This window comes from Aspergillus lentulus, assembly GCF_001445615.1.
Source record: "Aspergillus lentulus DNA, contig: Alt16, strain: IFM 54703, whole genome shotgun sequence".
Taxonomy (NCBI): Eukaryota; Fungi; Ascomycota; class Eurotiomycetes; order Eurotiales; family Aspergillaceae; genus Aspergillus; species Aspergillus lentulus.
The window spans coordinates 283,888-306,002 of NW_028322113.1; the positions used below are offsets into that span (position 1 = coordinate 283,888).

At 52.2% G+C, this 22,115-nt stretch overlaps 10 protein-coding genes across 10 annotated transcripts; 6 read left to right on the forward strand and 4 right to left on the reverse strand.

Annotated features, from left to right (window-relative positions):
• Nucleotides 1-712: 712 nt before the first annotated feature.
• On the forward strand, nucleotides 713-2,682 carry sidI (putative long-chain-fatty-acid-CoA ligase; the record flags this gene model as incomplete). The annotated part of the gene is made up of 5 exons (XM_033557499.2): nucleotides 713-1,118; nucleotides 1,180-1,477; nucleotides 1,523-1,902; nucleotides 1,951-2,280; nucleotides 2,333-2,682. 5 exons carry the CDS (start codon nucleotides 713-715, stop codon nucleotides 2,680-2,682), a joined length of 1,764 nt encoding a protein of 587 aa, XP_033413390.2.
• Nucleotides 2,683-4,014: 1,332 nt separating this feature from the next.
• Nucleotides 4,015-5,449, forward strand: ALT_7578 (putative pyridine nucleotide-disulfide oxidoreductase AMID-like; the record flags this gene model as incomplete). Its single annotated transcript, XM_033557498.2, has 5 exons — nucleotides 4,015-4,222; nucleotides 4,269-4,610; nucleotides 4,656-5,010; nucleotides 5,056-5,363; nucleotides 5,409-5,449. 5 exons carry the CDS (start codon nucleotides 4,015-4,017, stop codon nucleotides 5,447-5,449), a joined length of 1,254 nt encoding a protein of 417 aa, XP_033413389.2.
• Nucleotides 5,450-5,534: 85 nt separating this feature from the next.
• ALT_7579 (TauD/TfdA dioxygenase family protein) lies at nucleotides 5,535-6,791 on the reverse strand (the record flags this gene model as incomplete). The annotated part of the gene is made up of 5 exons (XM_033557497.2): nucleotides 5,535-5,738; nucleotides 5,795-5,898; nucleotides 5,947-6,388; nucleotides 6,444-6,538; nucleotides 6,584-6,791. 5 exons carry the CDS (start codon nucleotides 6,789-6,791, stop codon nucleotides 5,535-5,537), a joined length of 1,053 nt encoding a protein of 350 aa, XP_033413388.2.
• An 879-nt stretch (nucleotides 6,792-7,670) lies between these two features.
• On the forward strand, nucleotides 7,671-9,613 carry ALT_7580 (putative MFS transporter; the record flags this gene model as incomplete). Its single annotated transcript, XM_033557496.2, has 7 exons — nucleotides 7,671-7,925; nucleotides 7,979-8,074; nucleotides 8,132-8,416; nucleotides 8,470-8,595; nucleotides 8,647-8,742; nucleotides 8,795-9,320; nucleotides 9,375-9,613. 7 exons carry the CDS (start codon nucleotides 7,671-7,673, stop codon nucleotides 9,611-9,613), a joined length of 1,623 nt encoding a protein of 540 aa, XP_033413387.2.
• A 60-nt stretch (nucleotides 9,614-9,673) lies between these two features.
• Nucleotides 9,674-11,751, reverse strand: ALT_7581 (Zn(II)2Cys6 transcription factor; the record flags this gene model as incomplete). Its single annotated transcript, XM_033557495.2, has 4 exons — nucleotides 9,674-10,363; nucleotides 10,408-10,882; nucleotides 10,932-11,423; nucleotides 11,477-11,751. The coding sequence occupies 4 exons, from the start codon at nucleotides 11,749-11,751 to the stop codon at nucleotides 9,674-9,676; spliced, it is 1,932 nt and encodes a 643-aa protein (XP_033413386.2).
• A 1,232-nt stretch (nucleotides 11,752-12,983) lies between these two features.
• On the forward strand, nucleotides 12,984-14,289 carry ALT_7582 (putative voltage-gated potassium channel subunit beta; the record flags this gene model as incomplete). The annotated part of the gene is made up of 6 exons (XM_089600289.1): nucleotides 12,984-13,078; nucleotides 13,143-13,165; nucleotides 13,220-13,286; nucleotides 13,331-13,418; nucleotides 13,464-14,006; nucleotides 14,065-14,289. The coding sequence occupies 6 exons, from the start codon at nucleotides 12,984-12,986 to the stop codon at nucleotides 14,287-14,289; spliced, it is 1,041 nt and encodes a 346-aa protein (XP_089455182.1).
• Nucleotides 14,290-14,356: 67 nt separating this feature from the next.
• On the reverse strand, nucleotides 14,357-14,911 carry ALT_7583 (F-box domain protein; the record flags this gene model as incomplete). Its single annotated transcript, XM_033557493.2, has 1 exon — nucleotides 14,357-14,911. One exon carries the CDS (start codon nucleotides 14,909-14,911, stop codon nucleotides 14,357-14,359), a length of 555 nt encoding a protein of 184 aa, XP_033413384.2.
• Nucleotides 14,912-15,622: 711 nt separating this feature from the next.
• ALT_7584 (glutathione S-transferase family protein) lies at nucleotides 15,623-16,345 on the forward strand (the record flags this gene model as incomplete). Its single annotated transcript, XM_033557492.2, has 2 exons — nucleotides 15,623-15,673; nucleotides 15,734-16,345. The coding sequence occupies 2 exons, from the start codon at nucleotides 15,623-15,625 to the stop codon at nucleotides 16,343-16,345; spliced, it is 663 nt and encodes a 220-aa protein (XP_033413383.2).
• Nucleotides 16,346-16,550: 205 nt separating this feature from the next.
• Nucleotides 16,551-18,917, reverse strand: ALT_7585 (GMC family oxidoreductase; the record flags this gene model as incomplete). Its single annotated transcript, XM_033557491.2, has 3 exons — nucleotides 16,551-17,326; nucleotides 17,380-18,491; nucleotides 18,544-18,917. 3 exons carry the CDS (start codon nucleotides 18,915-18,917, stop codon nucleotides 16,551-16,553), a joined length of 2,262 nt encoding a protein of 753 aa, XP_033413382.2.
• Nucleotides 18,918-20,590: 1,673 nt separating this feature from the next.
• ALT_7586 (uncharacterized protein YDR132C) lies at nucleotides 20,591-22,095 on the forward strand (the record flags this gene model as incomplete). The annotated part of the gene is made up of 4 exons (XM_033557490.2): nucleotides 20,591-20,729; nucleotides 20,781-20,906; nucleotides 20,958-21,026; nucleotides 21,083-22,095. 4 exons carry the CDS (start codon nucleotides 20,591-20,593, stop codon nucleotides 22,093-22,095), a joined length of 1,347 nt encoding a protein of 448 aa, XP_033413381.2.
• Nucleotides 22,096-22,115: the final 20 nt, after the last annotated feature.

Consider the following 22,115-nt stretch of genomic DNA (forward strand, 5'->3'; position numbering starts at 1 on the left):
GTTGAAATATAAGTTCAACGAAAATGTATGGTCTCGCTGCTGACTGCAAAGCTGCATCAAGTTCACCTTCGATTGAGTAGAGTCAGCTCCATCTAACCTGACAGATGGATCAATATCAATAAGTACATTTGAATGGTATCACGGAATCATCTTCGTGAGTATCATTGTCGTATTTGAACGATATCCATGTAAGTTTCCAGGATAAATTCGGCACACTCGGTAACTTGTAGCTATATCCGGAGCGTTATCTGATCAAATGTAAGCCCACAAAATTCTCTCTGTCTGACTGATTCGATACTCTCTCCGTGCCAAGACTTTACGCGAAAAATCTGATAAGCGAGGCATAAGGCCGTGAGAGGATTCCCGTTGCAGATTGGCTAACGGCTGTACAGTGGAGCCTTGTCAAGAGAGCCACATGGATCCGAGTCCTCCCCAGCTCCATCATTCCAGACAAATGTGTCAGTAAAACATGTTAATGGGCTCAGGAACACGCCACGAGGATCTGGGTCAGTCTGCAATGCTTATGAACACGCCTTCTTCATCAAGTACCGAGACCCGAGACGGAGAAAGCGACAGCCGAGTCGAGATGTATTATCCGAGGCGACATCCTCATTGGAAGGCAGCACTAGTAATATAAGACGAATTTCCTCTGGTCCGTTCCGTATCTGAGGATCAACCTTTGTACACTGTGATCGACATACAAACCAAAATAATGGCAACTGTACGACGGTTACAACAAACTCTTTCGCACCTTGAGCCGCCAAAGGCTCCCCAACTGCTGTCGATCGTCGAAGGTCCAACCCAACCGGAACTACTAGACATTACCCTCGGCGAGCTTCTCACCCTTCAGAGCCTGCAATATGGCGACTATGAGTGTCTCGTTTTCCCTTGGACTGGCGCGCGCTGGACCTACGCCGATCTCAAGGATGAAGCGGACCGGGTGGCTCGCGGCCTGCTAGCCATGGGAATCCAAAAGGGCGATCGGATAGGAATTATGGCGGGTAATTGCGAGCAGTACATCTCGATTTTCTTTGCCGCTGCGCGTGTCGGGGCGATTCTGGTGGTGTTGAACAATACTTATACTCCATCCGAGCTGTACTATGCTCTCGGGCATACGGGTATGTACTAGCTGCAGCGTTGCTGATGATCTTTACAGAATTAACTTGGCATGTTCTGCAGATTGTCGACTCCTGTTCCTGACTCCACACATCGGCCGCCATTCGCTCGAGGAGGTACTGGCCAAGTTAGGGCCCCGTCCAAAGGAGCAGGGAACCTCGTCGGCGTTGGAGGAAATTATCATTTTGCGAGGGGAATACAAGGGATTCAGCACTTATGAAAATGTTATCCAGCGCGGTCTACCACTTCCCGGTCATATATTACAGGACCGAGAAGCGGAGCTCCGTCCTGCGGATGTCTGCAACCTGCAGTTCACCAGCGGATCGACGGGCAATCCCAAGGCCGCCATGTTGACGCATCAGTACGTCCATACAGCAGGGCTGTAACACTAGCTAACTAGTCATAGCAATCTAGTTAATAATTCCCGCTTCATCGGCGACCGAATGAACCTCACCTCGTTCGACACACTATGCTGCCCACCGCCACTCTTCCACTGTTTCGGCCTCGTGCTGGGCATGCTCGCTGTCGTCACCCACGGGTCAAAGATCATCTTCCCCAGTGAGACGTTCGATCCGACTGCCGTGCTGCGCGCCATCTCGGACGAGAAATGTACCGCCCTGCACGGCGTACCGACCATGTTCGAGGCCATTCTGAGTCTACCCAAGCCCCCAAACTTTGATTGTTCGAATCTACGGACGGGAATCATCGCCGGTGCACCTGTTCCCCGGCCGCTCATGAAGCGGCTGCTTGAGGAGTTGAATATGACCGAGTATACCAGCAGCTACGGTATTCCAATCTCTGTGTCCTGATCTAGAACAGTGCTGACGACTACAGGCCTCACCGAAGCCTCCCCCACCTGTTTCAACGCCCTAACCACCGACAGCATCGAACGCCGCCTTACAACCGTCGGAAAAGTCATGCCCCACGCCAAAGCCAAGATCATCGACACACAAGGCCACATCGTCCCCGTCGGCCAGCGCGGCGAGCTCTGCATTGCCGGATACCAATTGACAAAGGGGTACTGGAACAATCCCGAGAAGACGGCCGAGGCGCTAATCACCGACTCGGACGGTGTAACCTGGCTCAAGACAGGGGATGAAGCCATCTTCGATGAGGAGGGCTACTGCACCATAACCGGAAGATTCAAAGACATCATTATCAGAGGTATCTACTTTTCCTCTCCTACTGCAACAAAAATCTAGTCTAACCCACACAGGCGGAGAAAACATCTACCCCCTCGAAATCGAAGAGCGACTAGCCGCACACCCAGCCATCGAGGTAGCCTCCGTAATCGGCATCCCGGACCAGAAATACGGTGAGGTCGTGGGGGCCTTCCTTGCGCTGGCTGCTGACGTGAGCGCGAGACCATCGGACGAGGAGCTCCGCGCTTGGACGCGGGAAACTCTGGGTCGGCACAAGGCGCCGCAGTATTTCTTTGTGTTTGGCGAGGAGGGAGTCGACCGCACAATTCCTGTGACGGGCAGCGGCAAGGTTCGCAAGGTGGATTTACGCAAGATTGCGGCGGGTGTTTTGGAGAGACGGTTGGCAGCAATAAAGGAAAAATAGACTTGTTTCACATTATGGCTGAATGTATATACTAATAGACTCTTCTTGCCTTTCCCTCTTCATCTCTTTTTTACAAGTTTGAGGGAATTATAGAAAATTTTCCGGGTAGAAGCGGGTGAGCAGTAGAAACGAAAGGGGAAATGCCCCACCGCACAATCAGATTAGATGGTCATCTAATCTGATGAAGAAAAGTAAACAAAATCATTCAGGGCCAAACTGCCAAATCCTGCCGGAATATCGGAAATGAGACATTTCCATAATTCATTTGATAATGCTAATATTGCCCCTTGAACTTTCCTCTACACTTACTGTAAAAATCGGAAGAATGTAATGCGCAGGTCCAGCCGATATTCGGCTCCGTGGGTCGTCTACAGATGCCCACAAATGCCGGGAAATTAGCCAAGGAATTCTTTCAAAAATTTTGCCCTTGGAGATTGACTCGCTCGGTACCTTGGAGTATAGGACACGCAGGACACTTGTTTGGTTTGGCCCTTACCTCGGATGAGCAGACAAATCTCAAACGAGGCTAACATTTGCACTCTAGTGTGACGGTATTTTTCGACCGTACTCTGACCATGCCCACCGTGTATCGCATCACTGATTGATAACAGAAACATGATATCCCCACTTAGTCTATCGCATTGCGACGTCGGACTCGAAGCGTCGGATTCGGAGGATTTTGATTGAGAACTTCAGGACGAATCAGGAATGATCTCAAAGTGGAGTTGCAGATAAATGCCGCATTTCAACAATGCAGAGATCATCAGCATGCGCAGTACTGTCTCCATTTGCAAAACTGGTCTTGGACCTGTCTCATTTCAGATCAAGCGTGGCGTGGCACGGCCTCGATCAGATAACTTTACTCGATGATTCGGATCAGATAACAATCCTGAAGCATACGCTCCCATCATACCTTCACACACTCTCTCTCCTAATGCGGCTACGATTGCGTAACAGTATCCCTGGCCAGCCTTGGCTGCGCGGACAATTTTGCTCATCTGATAAGGAATGGCCGGAAAGTGGGGTGTTGCGTTGCAGCCCTGGTGTTGTACAGCAACCGGCTCGCCTGACCATGATGGCGTGAGCCGTACGGAGTAAAAAGATGAAAATGCACGAATGAAGTAAGAATAGACGTGCTCTGAAAAAGTAATCATTCAAAGTCCAAACACCTGTCAACTGAGACAACAAATTATCATCCTCCTGAACACAGATCTTTCCGCTCCCCGTTGACGCTATATCATTGTAGTCGCTTTAACCAGGCCCAATCAAAGCCTTGTTTACCTACCTACACGCACCATCTCTTTTCAACCGGTCGCTGCACTCGCAGAAAACATGCCATCAAACGAACACCTCATCTCCCTCACTCGTCGCTTCCGCGTCCTCATCGCAGGCGCCTCATACGGAGGCCTCGGCGCAGCCCTCACCCTCCTCGATCTCTCCCGCGGCCAACCCTCTCGCTTCAACTACGACGCGGAGATCAAACCACCACAGCACCATATCCCAGTAGACATCACCCTGGTAGACGAGAAAGACGGATTCTGTACGCATTTGCCCTAACCGCAAACCTAGCTAAACTAACAAGTTAGACCATCTTATCGGATCCCCCCGAGCACTGGTCGACGAGCAATTCGCCTCGGATACGTGGACGCGTTTCTCGGATATCAAGGCTCTCCAGTCGCCGCATGTGCACTTTATCCGGGGGAGTGTTACCGCTGTCGATTGCAAGAGTAAGACAGCTACGATATTAGACTCGGTTAGGGGGGCGAGCAGGGAGGAAGGGTATGACTTTTTCATTGCGGGGACGGGGTTGCGGAGGGTGTTTCCGACTGTTCCGCAGAGTCGAAAGCGGGAGGAGTTCCTGACTGAGGTGAGGAAGAATACTGCAGATGTGGTGAATGCACGGCAGGGGGTAGTGGTTGTTGGCGGAGGTATGTTCTCACCCGATTAGATTAAATGAGGCTAATGTGAGACAGGCGCCGTCGGAACGGAAATGGCGACGGAAATCAAGCTGCTGTATCCCCAGCTGCATGTTACGCTGATACACTCGCGTGAGCGTCTTCTCTCCGCCGAGCCTCTGCCGGACGAATTCAAGGACCGCGTGGGGACGGTCATTCGCGAAACGGGCATCGAGCTCATCCTGGGGCAGCGCGTCGTCGATACTACCGCGATAGATGAGAAGACGGGGAGAGTCTGGAGTCTGTCGCTGGCGGATGGTCGTATCATCAAGGCGGGCCATGTCCTCAGTGCGGTTTCCCGGTGCACGCCTACCTCGTCGTACCTACCACCGCAGGCCTTGGATGAGGAGGGTCATGTTAGGATTCGGCCATCGTACGTCCTCCTTTCTGCTGCACTTGACTAGTACTGATGGCTCAGTCTGCAATTCCCGTCGACGATTCCGAATGCCAGCCACCACTTTGCCATCGGCGATCTGGTCGCCTGGTCCGGCATCAAACGCTGCGGTGCCGCGATGCACATGGGCCACTATGCGGGTTATAATATCCACCAATTGATGCTGGCCGAGTGCGTCGCCTCGAAGCCGGTGTTTCGGGAATTGCAGGAGATTCCACCCATGATCGGACTATGTCTGGGCAGGACGGCTGTCTCGTATCACCCGGCGGACGGCGTCAAGGAGGGCGAGGATATTCTGGCGTCCATGTTCGGGGATGACATGGCGTACAAAGGTATGTTCCCGCATACTGTCAATACCAGTGCTAATTTAGACACAGTGTGCTGGAATTATATGCGGCTGTCGGAGCCATATGCCTAGCTCGTAATACAAACCAGGTCTTTGTAGAGGATCTTTGAAAGCATAAGGCAAATCACATTAATCATAGCATCATAATATCATACATTCAGTCAGATCTTAAGGCCTCCTTCCTCGACTTGGACTGGAGATCCAGGTATGGCGCTTCCCCAAGGCTACACACTCTGTCTCCGGCACGCGCCTCGGCATAGTCGTACGTGGCACAGTGCCAGGTCGACCGGTTATCCCAGATGGCCAGGTCATTCTTGTTCCATTTGAACCGCACCTGAGCGTCATGGTTTTGCGTGACCAGCTGATTTGTCAGTTCGGGCACTCATGCGAAATGAACGAACGGCAGGCAAAACATACATTAAACAAATACTGCAGTAGCACGTCCGACTCGTCCTTCGTCACCCCGTTGATCCTCTTGGTGAATCCCCGGTTGACATACACCGATTTCCACCCAGTCACAGCTACCACCGTCAGTCAGCAGTCTACCAAATTAAGAGGGACAAACGTACGATTCGTTCGAATAACCGGATGCACAGCCTGCAACTCCTCACCCACATTCAACGGCGACCCCCTCACCCCCTTCCGCAGCGGATTCCCCAACCGCCTTGCCTCATCATGGAAGAAACTCGCATCATGCGTCGCCGTCAGGCCCGACAGGAAGGTCGCCATCGCCGGCGACAATCTATCGTAGACCTCGTACGCCGACGCCCAGAGGGTATCGCCGCCCGTCGGCGGGAGGGTGTGAATCTTGAGCATGGCGTAGTCAGAAGGCACATGCTCGAAGCTGATGTCCGAGTGCCAGCCGACGGAGGCGAAGCGGCTGGTGTCGCTGAGCTGGTGGGTGAGGCCGCCTCCTTTCTTCTGTTTCTCGCTGCTGATGACGCTGATCTGGTCGCCTAGTTCGCTGCCTTCTTCCGTGAGGGGGTGGACATGAAGCCCGGAGGATTCGGGCTGTAGCATTTTGTTAACTGGGTGTGGTGTTTTGGACAGGGATAAAGCTGCTTACGCATCCGGCGAGGACGGTCAGTTTCTCCATGAACTCGCGCATCTGCTGCGGTGTGACATCTTGGTTACGGAGGAAGACGACGCCGCGTTGGGAGACTGTGCTGTTAGTTTTGTTGATGCAGCAAGTATCAGGGTACGTACTGGTGACTGCGAGATCGCGAATCAAGCGGTCGCACTCTGGGGATGACAAAATATCAACCACTTGCAGGCCGGTGTACTCTCTTCCAATAACCGGAGTCAAGTCCAGATGAGAGAACGAGTCCAGGCTGCCAGAGTACTCCAGCGGCTGGGAGATGGATGGCTTGGCCTGTTCATGGCCTCCTCGGATGGATTCTGCGACAGATGGCATTTCTTGTTTGCTACGACAATATTATATCAGTTGAGGTGATCGCCAAGGTGTCCATTGCGTGGGAAATTGAATCTATATATCAACTACTATAGGTGACACCGGCAATCATCAAATGGCACCATCACTCCACTGACTCGGTCTCGGGCTACCGTGACCTAGCAATCTCACGAATAACCAATCTAGACTGTTACTCACTCTTGATTTCATTCCCCGCACTGAAGAGGGGCACCAGTCCATCCAGAAGAAGAGAACGCGACGGCGCTGTTCTCGGCGGGGCATCGGCGAAATTCTCGGTGCCACCACCCTCTAACTTTGGCTGCTCAGCGAATTATTGGTCGAATACTCTGTAGTACCAGGCGAATCGTGAGCATCGCTTTTCTTTGTAACGGAGTAGAAAGCTACTGATACCGCATCTGGGGTACAAGATCTGGAGAATCTGGGGAAGACACCTGCTCCTTAGCCAGTAGGTACCTTGGCTAGGTAGACATGACAGATGAGTCTGGGGAACTGTCGAACAATCTCTAGGTACAGAGTATGACTGTGAAATAATCAATCGGACACAAGCCGATTAAGATCAGAAATCCTGAAGAGAATAACGGCCAGTGGCACCATTCCGGGACATTGGTTGGTTGTACGCATTAGCCTATCGATGATGTGCTCGGAGGACTTCTTTATGCCATTTTAGCTCGCCAGTCACCATCCTTGCAGAGGAGAATATTCAACTCAGATTAGCTTTCGATTCTACATTCAGCAGACAAGCTAGTAAAGTAGCTCCAAGTAAGTAACTATCAATATATCTGTAGTATGAAAAAATATATATAGAGCCAACACCACGCCGATCCCCATTTCCATCCCTAGCAACCACCTAAACACTCCAAAATGGAGGATATCGAACAAGGCAAAGTCGCAACAACCACCCACTCCAAACGCAAAGATGAAGAAACAGAAGAAGACGACACCCATTCGAAGCTCTCCGTCGCCGTGGGCCAGTCCCAGCTCGCAGGCGTGACGCCGCCCCACGAGTCCTACGAGGGATACCACCGCTTCGACCCGACGGCATCATGGAGCGTAAAAGAGGAGCGCAGAGTAGTCTTCAAGACGGACCTGATGTTGTTGACCTGGATTTGTCTCATGGTACTCCTTCCTTCAACTCAACCTCATACAATGACAAGTGTTAATTGATGAAGTTCTTCGGCCTCCAACTCGACCGCGGCAATCTCTCCAATGCATTGACGGATAACTTCCTCAAAGATCTGAACCTGACCACAAATGACTATAATAATGTACCTACTCAATTATCCCCATGAACCTGAATAACACCGGCTGACAAGATCATACAGGGCACTACAATCCAACTCGTCTGCTTCCTCGCCGCCGAATTCCCCGTCCAGCTCCTCACCAAACGCTTCGGCTTCAAGCGCGTCCTGCCCTGCATGATGATGGCCTGGAGTCTGGTCTCCTGGACGCAAGCGTGGATGACCTCCCGCGCTGCATTCTACGTGACGCGCGCGCTGATCGGCGCCTGCGAGGGCGGGTTCATCCCCGGGACGATTCTCTTTGCGACGTATTTCTATAAGACGGGGGAGTTGTCTGTGCGGTTGTCCTTCTTTTGGTCCACGCTTAATGTAAGTTTCCTTACAGCGGATTGAATGGCTGTGATGCTGATGGATGGATGTAGGTTGCACGCATTATCTCCTCGTTGCTGGCGGCGGGGATTCTACAGATGCGCGGTGTCCACGGCCGAACGGGGTGGTTCTGGCTGTTTCTGATTGAGGGATTGTTGACGTTTGTCATTGGGTTCATTGTATGTACTGTATTGACTTTATTGGAAGACAGCGACTAACGAAACCTCTAGAGCTTCTTCTACCTTCCCCAGTCACCAACGCACACCAAGAGCGTCCTCTGCCCTCGGTCCTGGTACACCGAGCGCGAGGAAGTCATCATGATCAACGTAAGTCTTCACATCCACTACTGCAGTGCACTCATACTAACAAATAATGAAGCGTCTCCTCCGCGACGACCCCTCCAAAGGCCTCACGCATATCCACGACCGCGCAACCCTATCCGACATCCTCAACGCCTGGAGCGACAAGTCCATGTGGGGATTATATCTGATCGGGCTGGTCGCATACATCCCGCAGTCCCCTGTCCAGGCATACCTCTCACTCACCCTCAAACGCCTCGGCTTCTCCACCTTCGACGCAAACATGCTCTCCATCCCCTCGGCCGCGCTGCAGATCATTCTCATGCTGGCGCTATCCAAGAGCAGCGATTTCTTCAAGGAGCGCACGTTCCACTGCTTTATCGGCGAGCTGTGGTCGTTGCCGCTGCTGGCGGCGTTGCTGGCGCTTCCGGCGCATGGGTATAACTGGGGCAGGTTTGCCATCACGACGATGATCTCGGGGTATCCGTATTTCCATCCGATTGTCTCGTCGTGGATTTCGGAGAATACGTTTGATGTGAAGAAGAGGGCGATCACGGCGGCGACGTATAATGTGATTGTGCAGGTTGGGTCGGTTATTTCGTCTCGTAAGTCCTAGTTCCGCTATGTCTTTGGTATGTTCGACAAGGCTGACTGAGCAGAAATCTATCGGGCGCATGACTCGCCGTACTACTACAGGGGCAACAAGGTGCTAATATCCATCTGTGTGCTGTCGCTTATCGTCTTTGTCGCCCAGCGCGAGTTCCTGCGCTATCTTAACCGGCAGAAGGAGAGGAAGTGGAGCGCCATGTCGGCCGAGGAGAAGGTCTTGTACCAGTCTGATCAGGAGGCGAGAGAGAAGGACGGGAACAAACGATTAGATTTTCGTTTCAAGTATTGATGGTAGTTGTACAGGATAATGTCAGGTATATAGCAACGCTCAGCAAGCAAAATGCCCGGTTCAAGTTCCTACTATCGGTGCGTGCCAGAAATTCATATCCTCATTGGGTAAGGATGTTTCAAATGATGTGAGAATGTCATCTCTTGAGCACTGCTCGAGGAATTCCTCTTCAGGAGTTGTCCATGATGGCAAGGAGGTGAAGAGTGATGCCATCTCCCCGATGTCTTCGGGGATCACTAGGGACTCCGTGGTCCAGGCGTCGGAGGAAGTGTTAGATGTCGAGGCTATCGTAGTGATCGTATCGTGAGGTAAGATGCAGCCGTCAGAACGATCTGGCTGGGCGTCTTCGCCTTCTTGCAATGTGTATGAAGGCCCAAAGTTGAACCAACCCGTCATTGTCATCACCGGACTCGATTCGGCCGGTGACTCGTCGAGGAACGCATTTTCGGTCATTGCATCTCTACGCGTTGATGATTCTGGTGGCTGCTGAAAATGCCGCCTGCTAGCAGGCTCTCTGAGAGACGCTCCCAATGTGAGTCCACTAATCGACTGCACCTCGGCCATCTTCTTATACAGCAATTCAACCAACTGCTTGTTGCCGCCACCGCGAAATGTTGACAGAATGGCATGTAAACGGATCAAAATCTGACTTGGACGACTTTCGACGTCCCAAACAGGAGGCCATGGAACCAGTTCCATATTCGTAACCGCATCCGCCAGAGAACTAGCAATCTCATACAGTTTCAGCTCCTACATACGTCAGCGGCGTCCCCTGTCTAAAAGGGCAATCATACCATTCCCAAGCCATGCGCCTCAATCGCCGGCCTTGGTAACTGAGTTACTATGGCCATGAGCTCCTTCGCGACCATTACTGGAAATAGTGGTGAGAAAAGCGAAGTCGGTGAATGTGCGCTTGTCGCTCTGTTTCTTGACAGGTTTTTCCACAGGATCAGACGCATCCAATGCCGTGTGACACATAGGTCTGCTTTCTGCACGTCCGACATATGATCCAGCAGTGCCGACCCGTCCTGCAGTCCATCCTGTAGCAGTTTGAGAAATCGACCATCCGGTCCCGCTCCGCTTAGGTCATGAGTACCGACGCTCTCGCATTCTATAACATCAAACATCTTGGATTTTTCGAAAAGGCGGAATAGATTGAGCAGTTTCAGGAAGGCGGGTAAGACTTGCGGCTCGTCATTGACGTCAAGCCCAGGGGTCGAGATGTTAGTTCTGAGTATCACCGGAAGTTGGTGGAGGATACAAACACCCCTACACACCATGTCAGGATAGCATGGATTATGAGTAGATGGAAGATTACCGTTCCGTCACGAAAAGCAGCCATAGAATGCGGCGGCGGAGTTGCTCTTCCTCCGGACTGAGTCCGATGTAGGAAGCCTCCTGATGTAGGCGCATCATTTGCGCCATGGTAATGGCTTCCCTCAAATAAAGCAACGACTCGCTTCCTCCGGATTGTTGGTTTTCATAGTATACATGTAGAAAGAACGATGTCCGGATGTTGTCCAAGCTTGGTTTTGCTTTATATCCATACAAATCACGGGCGTGTAGGGACTCGGCTGCGAATGCGTCTGCGGTGGGTGAGTCGCTGGTAGTCAAATCTTCGAGCTTGAGTTGAGCCAGCGTTGCTGCTGCGATGGCTGTCGCCAAGATGTACGTCGACAGATTCCTCCGTTCTGTATCTTCTTGTAGTACCGAGATGACGCTTTCGACATTGACGATGGGCCAAACTGGATACATGCGCATTTGGTATACGTAGAGCGGCGGAGTAAGGATGTTGATCGGTATTCGCAATCTGTTCAGTCAGATAAGGTTCCAAATTATAAGAGCCGATGTTCCCGTACATACCTCTCTGTTTGATGACCTTGATGGCCAGCCTGTTCGACTGGAACGGAGGCCCATCCGCCATTTTGAGCATCCAGTCCACGCTGCGTCTGCTCAATGAGGTACTTTGTCGTCGAGCGCAAACGCTGCGGACCCCGAGGCTGCTGAACGCGAATATAAGTGCATTTGATGCGCGAATTGGTGCAGGCCTGGCATGGCTGGCCGCCTCCACAACGGATTTTGCGAATCTTGCATCCGTCACAGGCACGTTTAGTCACGTTCGATCGTGAAGCTGGCATGTTGGTAGATACTCAAGGCATCATGACCATCGGCCGGTCTACATGTTCATGAGACGAGCAACTATGACCACTGTCGACCACGTTTCGGGAAAACGTTGACTGTTGGTTGATCCTAGACCTTGATGGAATCCAGATGAGTACAAGTAGAGCACACACTGATATCCTTGTAGACTGCGGGGTAGCCAAGCCGAAGGATGAACTCAACGGCCAACGTCCCAAGGTACGTTAAACAGACTTGGTAGAATAATTGAGTGCAAGACCAGCTGTAACAAAGTATTGTTTGTTGAAGTTTTCAAATGTGCCCTGGACAAATCCATAATATTTCTTCGAAAGTCATCATGGGACAAAGCTTGTCATTATGGTCCGAGATCTTGCATGCTACAAGCCCAAAGTTGCGTTACTTTCCCCACGCGGCACGCCATAGCTAGCTAGGCCCACTAGAGAAGCATGGTGTTGACTTTCTGTCTGGGCCGTAAACCGGGCATCAAAAGGCCGACGCAATTTCCTGCTAGAACGCAGAGAGTATCATGTTCTAGATGAAGCATAAGGGAACTGGGCATTTAAGGGAGTGATTAGAAGCAGAAATGATGTAGCTGAGGTACGAAGCCGTGTTGACAGTTTGAGTGCGGTAAAGCCCAAGGGAGTGTGAGGCAGTAGAGATGAAACGCTTCTACCAGTCACCTGATACATTCATGCCTCAGTCCTCAGCTCAAGGAGCTACTCTGTACTCGAATGTCCAAATTCTTCATGCTATTCAATCTCTCAAGACTAGGGCACTGCCATCATATCACTATTCTAACATGCAGACTATCTATGATACTCCCTAAGTCCTTCCAACGTCTGGACACGTTCCATAGTCCCGTGGATCACTTTCACCGTCTTCAGCACTAACCCAAGATGAAAAGGAACCTCCGAGTATTACTCCGAGAACTCTTCCTACTCCGCACCACCCCCGCGCCTGTAAACACCTACAGCCATGATTGGTGCCGGCTATATTGGCAAAAGGCAAACATCATGAGCCTGGGGTCATCCCACTTTACAAACAATACAATGACCAATTTCCTTTTAAGGTCCCCGATCCGCTTACTGTGTTGGCGTTTTGCGACTTGCGACTTGCGATAGAGGACCGAAGCTGCCAGCAAAGAAGATAAATTAGCTCGGATCCCCGTCTTCCTTCATATCAGCTCAGCAGCATACAAGAATTCTTCAGGAGTCAATCGACTTTTCCAGTCATGGCGTGGCCCAACAAAAACAAAGACATGCTCTACCGACGAGTAGGCAACTCAGGTCTACATGTCTCCGTCATTGGATTGGGAGGGTGGTTAACGTGAGTTTGTTCTGGCTTCTTTCTGGCTTCAAGTATATAGCATTTTCTAACATGCGCTTAACAGCTTCGGTGGTCATGTCGATAACGGTAATGGCCCCGGTGTATGAACGCAAGTGTGGCGATGAGACTGAGACTATCCAGAGGTCACCTTCAACTGCATGAAACAAGCGTATGACTGTGGAGTCAACTTTTTCGACACGGCAGAAAGGTACGTCCTCTACTCCTGTACAATGTTCCAAGCTCACGAAGCAGCTATGCAAACGGACAATCTGAAGTCGTCATGGGACAAGCCATCAAGAAATTTGGGTGGAAGCGAAGCGACCTGGTCATCAGCACAAAGGTTCGTCCTCGACCAACTGTGAATAACCCAGGCTGACAGATGTAGCTCAACTGGGGCATGGCAAACGGTGAAATCTTAATCAACAACCACGGTCTATCGCGCAAACACATCATCGAAGGCACCCGGGCGTCATTGGAACGGCTTCAGCTCGAATACGTCGACATCATCTACGCTCACCGACCGGACCGTCTGACGCCGATGGAGGAGACGGTGCGCGCTTTCAACCATGTGATCGAGAAGGGCTGGGCTTTCTACTGGGGTACGTCCGAGTGGTCGGCAGACGAGATCGCCGAGGCCTGCGGCATCGCCCGTTCGCTGGGTCTCATCGCGCCCATCGTCGAGCAGCCGCTCTACAACATGTTGGATAGACGAAAGGTCGAGGGGGAGTTCCAGCGGCTGTACTCGCGCTGCGGGATTGGTCTGACCACTTTCTCCCCGCTGAAGATGGGTCTTTTGAGCGGGAAATATAACGATGCGACGCAGCAGCCTCCCCCTGGTTCGAGATTCGCCGAGAGCAACGACCGCTTCGCCAACAGCGTCCGGCAAAATTATGGTAATGACGAGTGGGCGGCGACTATCAAGAAGATCGTCGGTCTGAAGGCAAGTATCCCTCCTCGTCTTCTAGGACCGCACTAACGTGGCACAGGAGCTGGCGGATAAACTGGGAGTCAAGCTGTCGCAACTGGCACTGGCATGGTGTCTGAAGAACGAAAACGTGTCCTCGGTCATCACGGGCGCCTCGCGACCGGAGCAAATCGTCGACAACGTCGAAAGCCTTAAGCTGCTCCCGAAGCTCACTCCAGAAGTGATGTCCCAGATCGACGAGTATCTGGGAAACAAGCCCCGGCAGGACCCCGCTCGACAGGACTAATCCACGTCTTGTCAGATGATAGGCGATAGGCCAATAACGTTGACGTGAAAATGGCACGATGACCAAGTTAGCCTTCATCCGTAGCCTCGGGGTATAAACCCAAAGCTCTCCCCTTTAGTAATAGTTCCCGCCGTCGCACCCTCTCCCTCTCCAGCCCACATTCTTGACACAAAATCCCACCCGCATACATCGGCCCAAACCTCCGACAAGTTATACAAATCACATACAGAATCCCATCGATCCGCATCTGCGCCCCAGGCCCGTACCTCGCCTCTCCATCCGTCCCCTTCCTCGGCTGCAGCCCGCACTCGACACAAAACCGCTTCTCCGCGTCCCGACCGAACTTGCCCCGTCTGCGTCTGCGCATCCGATCCGCGAAGCGCGATGCGGGGCGCAGACGCAGGCAGTACCGGCATGCGTAGATGTCCTTAGATAAAGCGAACTCGGTGGTTTCGGCTAGGAGAAGTTGCGCGTGAGTGAGGGATGGGAGGAGAGAGTATAAATATGCGCAGGTTATGCGAAAGTAGACGATGTCGGGGAATGAGAGGTAGGTGCCGATGAGGAGGTGGAGTTCGGGAGGGAGACAGAGGAGAGTCGTTTTTGTCCCTGCATTGCCCTGCATGGTCTCATTGCCTCCTGTCACATTATATTATTATGATCAACCTGTAATTGTCAGACAGAAGGTGGCTCGATGCGAGAGCGCATTCTGGTGCCCAGGAGGAGGAGATCAGGAGACTGACAGAATCAGAATGCGGGGTTCATTTTCATCGAATGAATCTTATCATAACGGCATCCATGGTAAAGACCCAATAACAACCAGATATCTACTCAGAGTACCTATATCTATCGAGATCTTGCGCTTGCTCATAACTCTTCGCAATGTCGCCATCCGCTAGTCCATCCCCATCACATCCGATAGGACCTCCTCGCTCGGCCCCTGACGCCAGGAATCTTAAGGATCTAAGCTTAAATTCGGTGGCAATATACGGTATATATCCCAAGTATCATTCCATATTTCTATCCCGTCACTTTTAAAAAAGACAAAAACAACCCATCCATATGGATCAGCAATACTCTCCATCAAGTTCGCCGTTCAACTATTCTAAACGGCGATTCCGCGTTTCGATCTCTTTCCACCCCACTTGGTAGCTCCCTGTGCTCCATAATCTCCATTTGTCATCATTGGAAATGCACGCAGTAAGAGAGAGGTATATGAACACAGTCAGACACAATGATGCTCTGTAGCAATTGGCAGCATCGCAAGAACATACCATCTACTTCTTAACCCCCTAACAACCTAACAAACTCAATTCCTCCAACACATCCACCAAAAATGTCTTTCGGAACAGTCTACTCCTACCCCAACAACCCGAGGGTCATGAAGGTACGTACCCCCTCACCCCCCTCTCCCCGAGAGTTAATATTAGGTACTGATGGCCTCCAGATCCTCGCCGCCGCCAACATCAACAACCTCACCATCTCAACCCCCGCCTTCAACTTTGGCACCGACAACCGCACCCCCGAATTCCTCGCCAAATTCCCCTTCGGCAAACTCCCCGCCTTCGAAGGCACAGACGGCACCAAGCTCGTTGAATCAGACGCTATCGCGCAGTACGTCGCCGAGAGTGGTCCCGCCTCGGCACAGCTGCTTGGTACCAAGCCTGTTGAGCGTGCCGCTATCCGCCAGTGGATTGCTTTCGCCGATGGGGAGATCCAGAGTCCTGTGATTCCCCTGGTTCTGCCTCGGATTGGTTACGCGACGTATGATGAGGGTGTTGAGAAGAAGAACCTGGAGAGGTTGGAGCGGTCGTTGGCATACTTGGAGGGCCACCTTCGAGGCCGCAACTGGATTGCTACCGAGGAGAAGCTGAGTCTGGCGGATATCTCCGTTGCAGCTGCTCTCTACTGGGCCTTCTCCCTTATTATTGACCGCGAGATGCGCCAGAAGTACCCCTTCGTCGTCTCTTGGTACGAGAAGACCATGGAGAGCGAGGGTGTCAAGCAGGCCTTTGGTGAGAAGAAGTTCATCGAAAAGCGTGAGATCCCCAAGGCTTAGATTGGCATACTTTAGCATAGCATGATACCAAATAGCATCTATCCAAGCAATTGATTTTTTGCCCAACACGTCCAATGAACATCTACTACGTGGATGCTGATTATGAGGAAAAATAAATTGCCTATACTAATACTAAACAGCTATGGATATCATAGGGATTAACCAGAGTTATATGCTGATATGCTTAGGAGACAGTCCGCAGGTATCATAGACGAGCCAACACACTCTTGCCGTAGTTCGCCTCTTCCAAAGACCTGGCCACTTTTCGGCTGGCCCAGTCCGCAATCGCCATGTTTGTCACCATCGGGTTCACTCCGCTAGCACTGGGAAAGACAGACGCATCCATGACGTACAGACCCTGGGTGCCCCAGACTTGACAGTCCGGGCCGACGACGCTCGTCCTGGGGGACGACCCCATGCGACAGGTACCCATCTGATGGGCACTGGCGTACTGTGTGCGTTCGGGGTCGACAGGGTTCTTGCGCCGGAGGTCGGCAATCCACGCCTGAAGTGCCGGGTTGGTGACGCCCTCGGGCGCATTGGGATCCGATGCCTCCGTGGAACGGATGAATGGCGGCATTTCGCGGTTCGAGGTATGGAACTCTCTTGCCCCGGATATGTATGCTATCTTTGCCGTCGCAATCAGGGCTTCGACAATGTGCTTCCGGTCATAGGCCGACACTGTGTAGTCAATCCGGACACGGCCATCTACAGGGTCAGGATATACTCGGCCCGCGTCTCGTTCTTTGGTCAGAGCGATGAAGCCGCTCATGCGGGGCAACTTGGCCGCCCAGAGCTTGTAATCCAATCCGTCTCTCCACGGGAACGTCGGAAGATAAAAGGCAGGAAGCATTACGACGTTCTCGATCTTGACTCCGTGACCCTGGCTGTCCTGATCTTCAAACTCATTGACGACTGTGGTCAAAGCGGAACCTTCCCACGGACGGATTTCCTCATCAAAGACAGCACATGACAGGACAACTATAGTTGTTAGCGAAAGTCTCGGAGGCGGGTCATATCGATTCACGACTCACCAGGATGGAGGTAGAGGTTACGCCCGATTTGTGGGTTCTTGAGTCCGCTACGCAGCAGCAAGAGCGGGCTGTGCAATGTTCCACAGGCAACGACGACTTTAGCAGCGTTTATGACCACCTTGCGGCTCGTGCGGTCCGGTCCAGCGGTTCCCAGATAAGAGTCCCTGGAGGTCCAGGCTCCCTCAACTCCAGACGCCACCCGTCCGCCCTTGGTCATCTTGAAACGAATCTTATCCGCGCGAAACCCTTCAATGAACATGGCGCCCGCTTTGGCAGCGTCGGCCAAGAACGTTTCCCTGGGCCCCTTTTTGCCACAGGAATGGCAGCCCATCGTGCAGTATCCGCAATAGTGACTCGATCCGCCTGTGTTCTGAGGGACAGGCTTGGCAGCATATCCCAACTTCCGAGCCCCGTCAAGGAGAACACGATTGCCATAGTTATGCTCGGTGTGGTCATTACTGACACCCATCCGATCGCAGACACGGTCCAAGGCTTGCTGGTATTCATACGTCTCGAAAAACGGCAGCCCTTTGCTTGCCCATTCCCGGCGCACATAGCCCTGTGTCTGCAGCGAAGCCGACCAGTTGACAGTGCCACCTCCGCCCCATGTGGAACCAGCGAGGACGGCAATCGACCCGTCGTCACTCGTCGTCGCTCCTCCGTTCTCGAACATGCTGACAAAGCCCTCGTTGAAATTCATGGGGAAGTACTTGGATGGGTAGTTGTAGGATTTCTCCACGACTAATACTCTGTATCCAGCCTCGGCCAGGTTTTTGGCAGCGACACTACCACCGCAACCGCTCCCTACTATCACAACATCTGTGTCTATGGTTTCAGGTTCGTCGCCAGGTGGAAATTGCAGGAACTCGTATTCGAATCCATCCGCAGGTTTGCCGTGGATGGGAACGCGAGGGCAGCCAACGACTGAACGGATAGTCGGGCTCGCCGTGGCCCAAGTCTTCTTAAACATGGCCGTGAACGCCCTATAGATGGCACGAAGAGGCTTGATTCGGGAAGTTTCCCAAGCAGAAAAGATCTTCTCGCGGATTTCAAACGGTTGGTCTTGAATGGGAGTGGTCGAGCCAGTCAGAATGAGCGAACCAGCTTTGGAACTAGAGTTTGTTAGTTGGCCAGTCGGCGAAGTAGAATATGGCGACGACATACTTGAGAGCATTGAGGATGAGATTGATGCCGCTTTTCCCTTCTTCGTGGATATAGTTCGCGAAAAGTCGCCGCAGCCCCTCCACGAACTGGGGGTTGGTGGACGCATTCTCTTCCAGATACTGTTCAGCAATTTTTGTGGCGTCTGGGTCGTGGATGTGAGATGCCAGAGTCGAGACAGCGTCCTTGAATGTCGATTCAGCTACCACCTTGGTAGAGAGTGACTTAGGAAGTGATGTAGAACGAATGGAAGGAATCACGGTGTCTGCCAGAGACAACAACGTTTTCCATTGCAAGTCGGAAAAGACTTGGCCTTCAGGAATCGGTGGAAGAGGCACGTCCAGGGGGACGTAGGCAGTTACAGCCTGCTCAGCCATGGTGAACACAGCCGAAGAGTAGTAATAAGTAGTTGCCTCGAGAACGAGGAATATATAGGTAGAATAAGCCTGCAGAGAGTAATAGCTGTCAACCGGGACGAGGATCAAGGCCGTCAAGAACCGACCGCACTTGGATGTGGAGCAGAACACGAAGAAAGACAGCGGGGCGGCGTGATGATAAACAACGTCCTGGTGATGCTTTCCTCCTTCAGCCTAGGAGTGGTAGCTGCTCAGAATAGATGTTCAGGAGCCGTAGGTAGGTAGCTTGCTCTTGCTCTTTCCTAGGCACGAACTGCCCCGCCCAGAAGAGTAATGCTTGCGAACTAGCCCAGAACCCGGTCCAGCCCTCCCTTCCAATCATTAGGATTGTTATTGGCGATTCCGAGTGGGATGATTCAGTGGCCTGTCAAGGTTTATTGTAGGTACTGGTCGCCGTCTCAAACCAGATCTGCTCCAACAATCCCGTAGAGCTAGAAACCGAGGCAGTGGCCATGATGTTGACTGAGCTTAGGATGCTGTGGGTCGAGGCTCCGAGAGTCTAAATAGCAGAAAGGGTTGTCGAATAAGCGGACTGAGGGGAGGATCGGCCATTCTTGGGAATACATTTTCCAGAGAGGGGCCTTAGTCAACGCCATAGCTCTTTAGAAGACCTATCAGTCTCGTTGTTCCCAAAGAACAGTCAAATGATGAGTCTGGAGATGTGCGGGGAAGGGGAACGATCGACCGTCGCTGAGCCGAGATCCATTACCGTTTGGCCGGGGTCTCCATGTGAACACCTTCAAGGGAGACATTTCTATTTCAAGCAGAGAGGCATCTGATTTCCCTTTCAGCTGTCGCTTTCTTCGAATCGAGGGCAATTGATCGATCCGGACACGATTGATTCCCTGGATTCCGAATTTGAGTTGATGCTCTCGACGCTTCAAGGATGGATTCGTCATTTGTCCCTCACCCTCAACAAGAGAATCGTGGTTTTTTTCACTCAATTGGGCGTCAGAAGGCAGTTTGCCGATCGGTATTAATTGACTGTGATGCTGAGATGTCTATCATATGGTGCTTAATCGAGCGGTTGATGACGACGCGCTCTTGTTCGTATTGAGTCCGTAGAGTATCTAAGACTACAAAGTGATGTAACCCCTCTAGTAGTGATTGTATAGAGCGAAGTCATAATAAGTTACTGACTGACATGATTGATTCAAGTATACTGTACTTTTAAATGAAAAGAATGATCCTGCAGGAAGCCATCTCATGCTCCAAGTCAGGCAAAATCCACGAGCCACATCCAGTTTGCGGTCGCGCGTGCCTTATCTCAAGCGCCCGTCATCGCCCACCACAGAGACCTCTTCACTCACACAGGTGCTCGCGTCCATCCTCGATGAATAGCCGCATCTATGGATTGAATTGATTTGTTCGTGCCATCAGGCGTAAGTTGAACACATCCACATCATTGTCGTCTCCAGTCACTAACGCCAATGCGCAATCCAGGGGTCCATTCAGTGTTTCTGGACACTCGCATGACGATCTTTAGCCTGACACAACTCTGATTGTTAGGTAAACAACGCGCAAGTTGACCGACCGCACATATTTCTGAACCAAGCACTGCGACCTCGCTCGTCGAGCCGTCAATGAGTACTGGGAGGACATATAGGTGACCGAACAAGGAGAAGACACCGAACATGGCCAGCACCGACTCCGACTCTCAACGTTGTTCCCCTGCCACAAAGGTCAAATCCACGCTGCCGCCCGAAAAGGTCTTCTCGATCCAAATCGGGACCGAGCTCTTTCGTCTTTCCGGGGCGTCGATCGCCTCCGATGGTCAGTTGAAGTGTTCGCGCCTATAATGACCTCGTGCTAAACGTCCTGGAGCCCCGTCCTATTTCTCCCAGTTCTTCGAAGAACAATTGCGCCAGAACGGAGAGAACGCGACTATCCGGACGCTATACATTGACCGAGATCCAGAAACGTTTCGAGAGATTGCCAGACATCTGCAGGGTAGGATGAAACGCGACCAGTCTTTCGGAGGTTAGAATTAACGTGTCACAGGCTATCATGTAGAACCCAAGGATGAGTCGCAGTTTGTCAAACTGTTCGCGGACGCCCAATTCTACACCTGTACGGAGTCCATTGCTATCTGTTGCGTTCTCAAGAACGAAGACTGATCCTCGCAGTACCCCGACTGATCTCCCAGCTATTCGAATCCCAAATCTTCATCCAAATCGGCGAACGCCATTTCCAAATCTCGCGCGACATCTTCTCCGGACCCGGCGACTCTCCCAATTTCTTCTCCCTCGGATTCGCCATCTTCTTCGCCAACCCGAGCGAGATCTTCCCCGGCCTAGACCGTCACGGTCTGCTGCGCCCGCCCGCCATCGTCCCGCCACGCGTTACCCACCGCTCAGGCGACGTGTTCGCACAACTCCTCCATCTCCTTCGCGGATACCCCCTCCAGATCAAGAATGAGGAGCATCGCGCCGAACTTCTCCGCGACTGTCGCTACTTCCACCTCCGCGGCCTAGAACAGAAACTCATCCCACACCACATCAGCTTCAATCCTATCCGACAACGGTCAGAGATCGTCATTCGCTTAGACGATGTGCGGCCGTCTGGCATCCGCCATGCACGCGATGACAATTCAAGGGACACCGGCTCCACAACTCGCGACCGGGTGACGTACGCGCGCCCTTTCGTAGACGAGACGCCGCACGATCTAATCCTGGAAATCGGCGACGAAAGTACGATTCTCGATGCGCGCGCCATGCGCGCAGGGTTCCTCAATCTGGCGAAAGCCCGCATGTCGAGCTTGGCCCAGGTCATTGCCAAAAGCGTCGGCCTTGAAGGCCCCCTGTACAGGACTGGGGAATCGGCACACCCCTCTACTGGCGGAGACAGCTTCTCGATCCGATTCGAGCGCGAGACCGAGCTGATCCTCAACGGGCAGACTGTAGATCGCCTAGATTTTCCTAGCGGGACGGCAGAATCCTCCGAGCGGCCACCTGCGAAACGCAAGCGCGTAGAGGAGGATCTGGAGTCTGGGAGCCTGGTAGTGAGGAAAGGACAGTGGCGTTTAGTAGTTGAGTCTGGTCTCGCAGCGAGCGCGGAGTTGGTTCTGATAGCGGTCAAGTTGGATGTTTACACCGAGGAGAGGGTGAGGAATCGCTCTAGGGGATTCTTGGGTTTCTGATGACGCTTGTCTATTTCTAG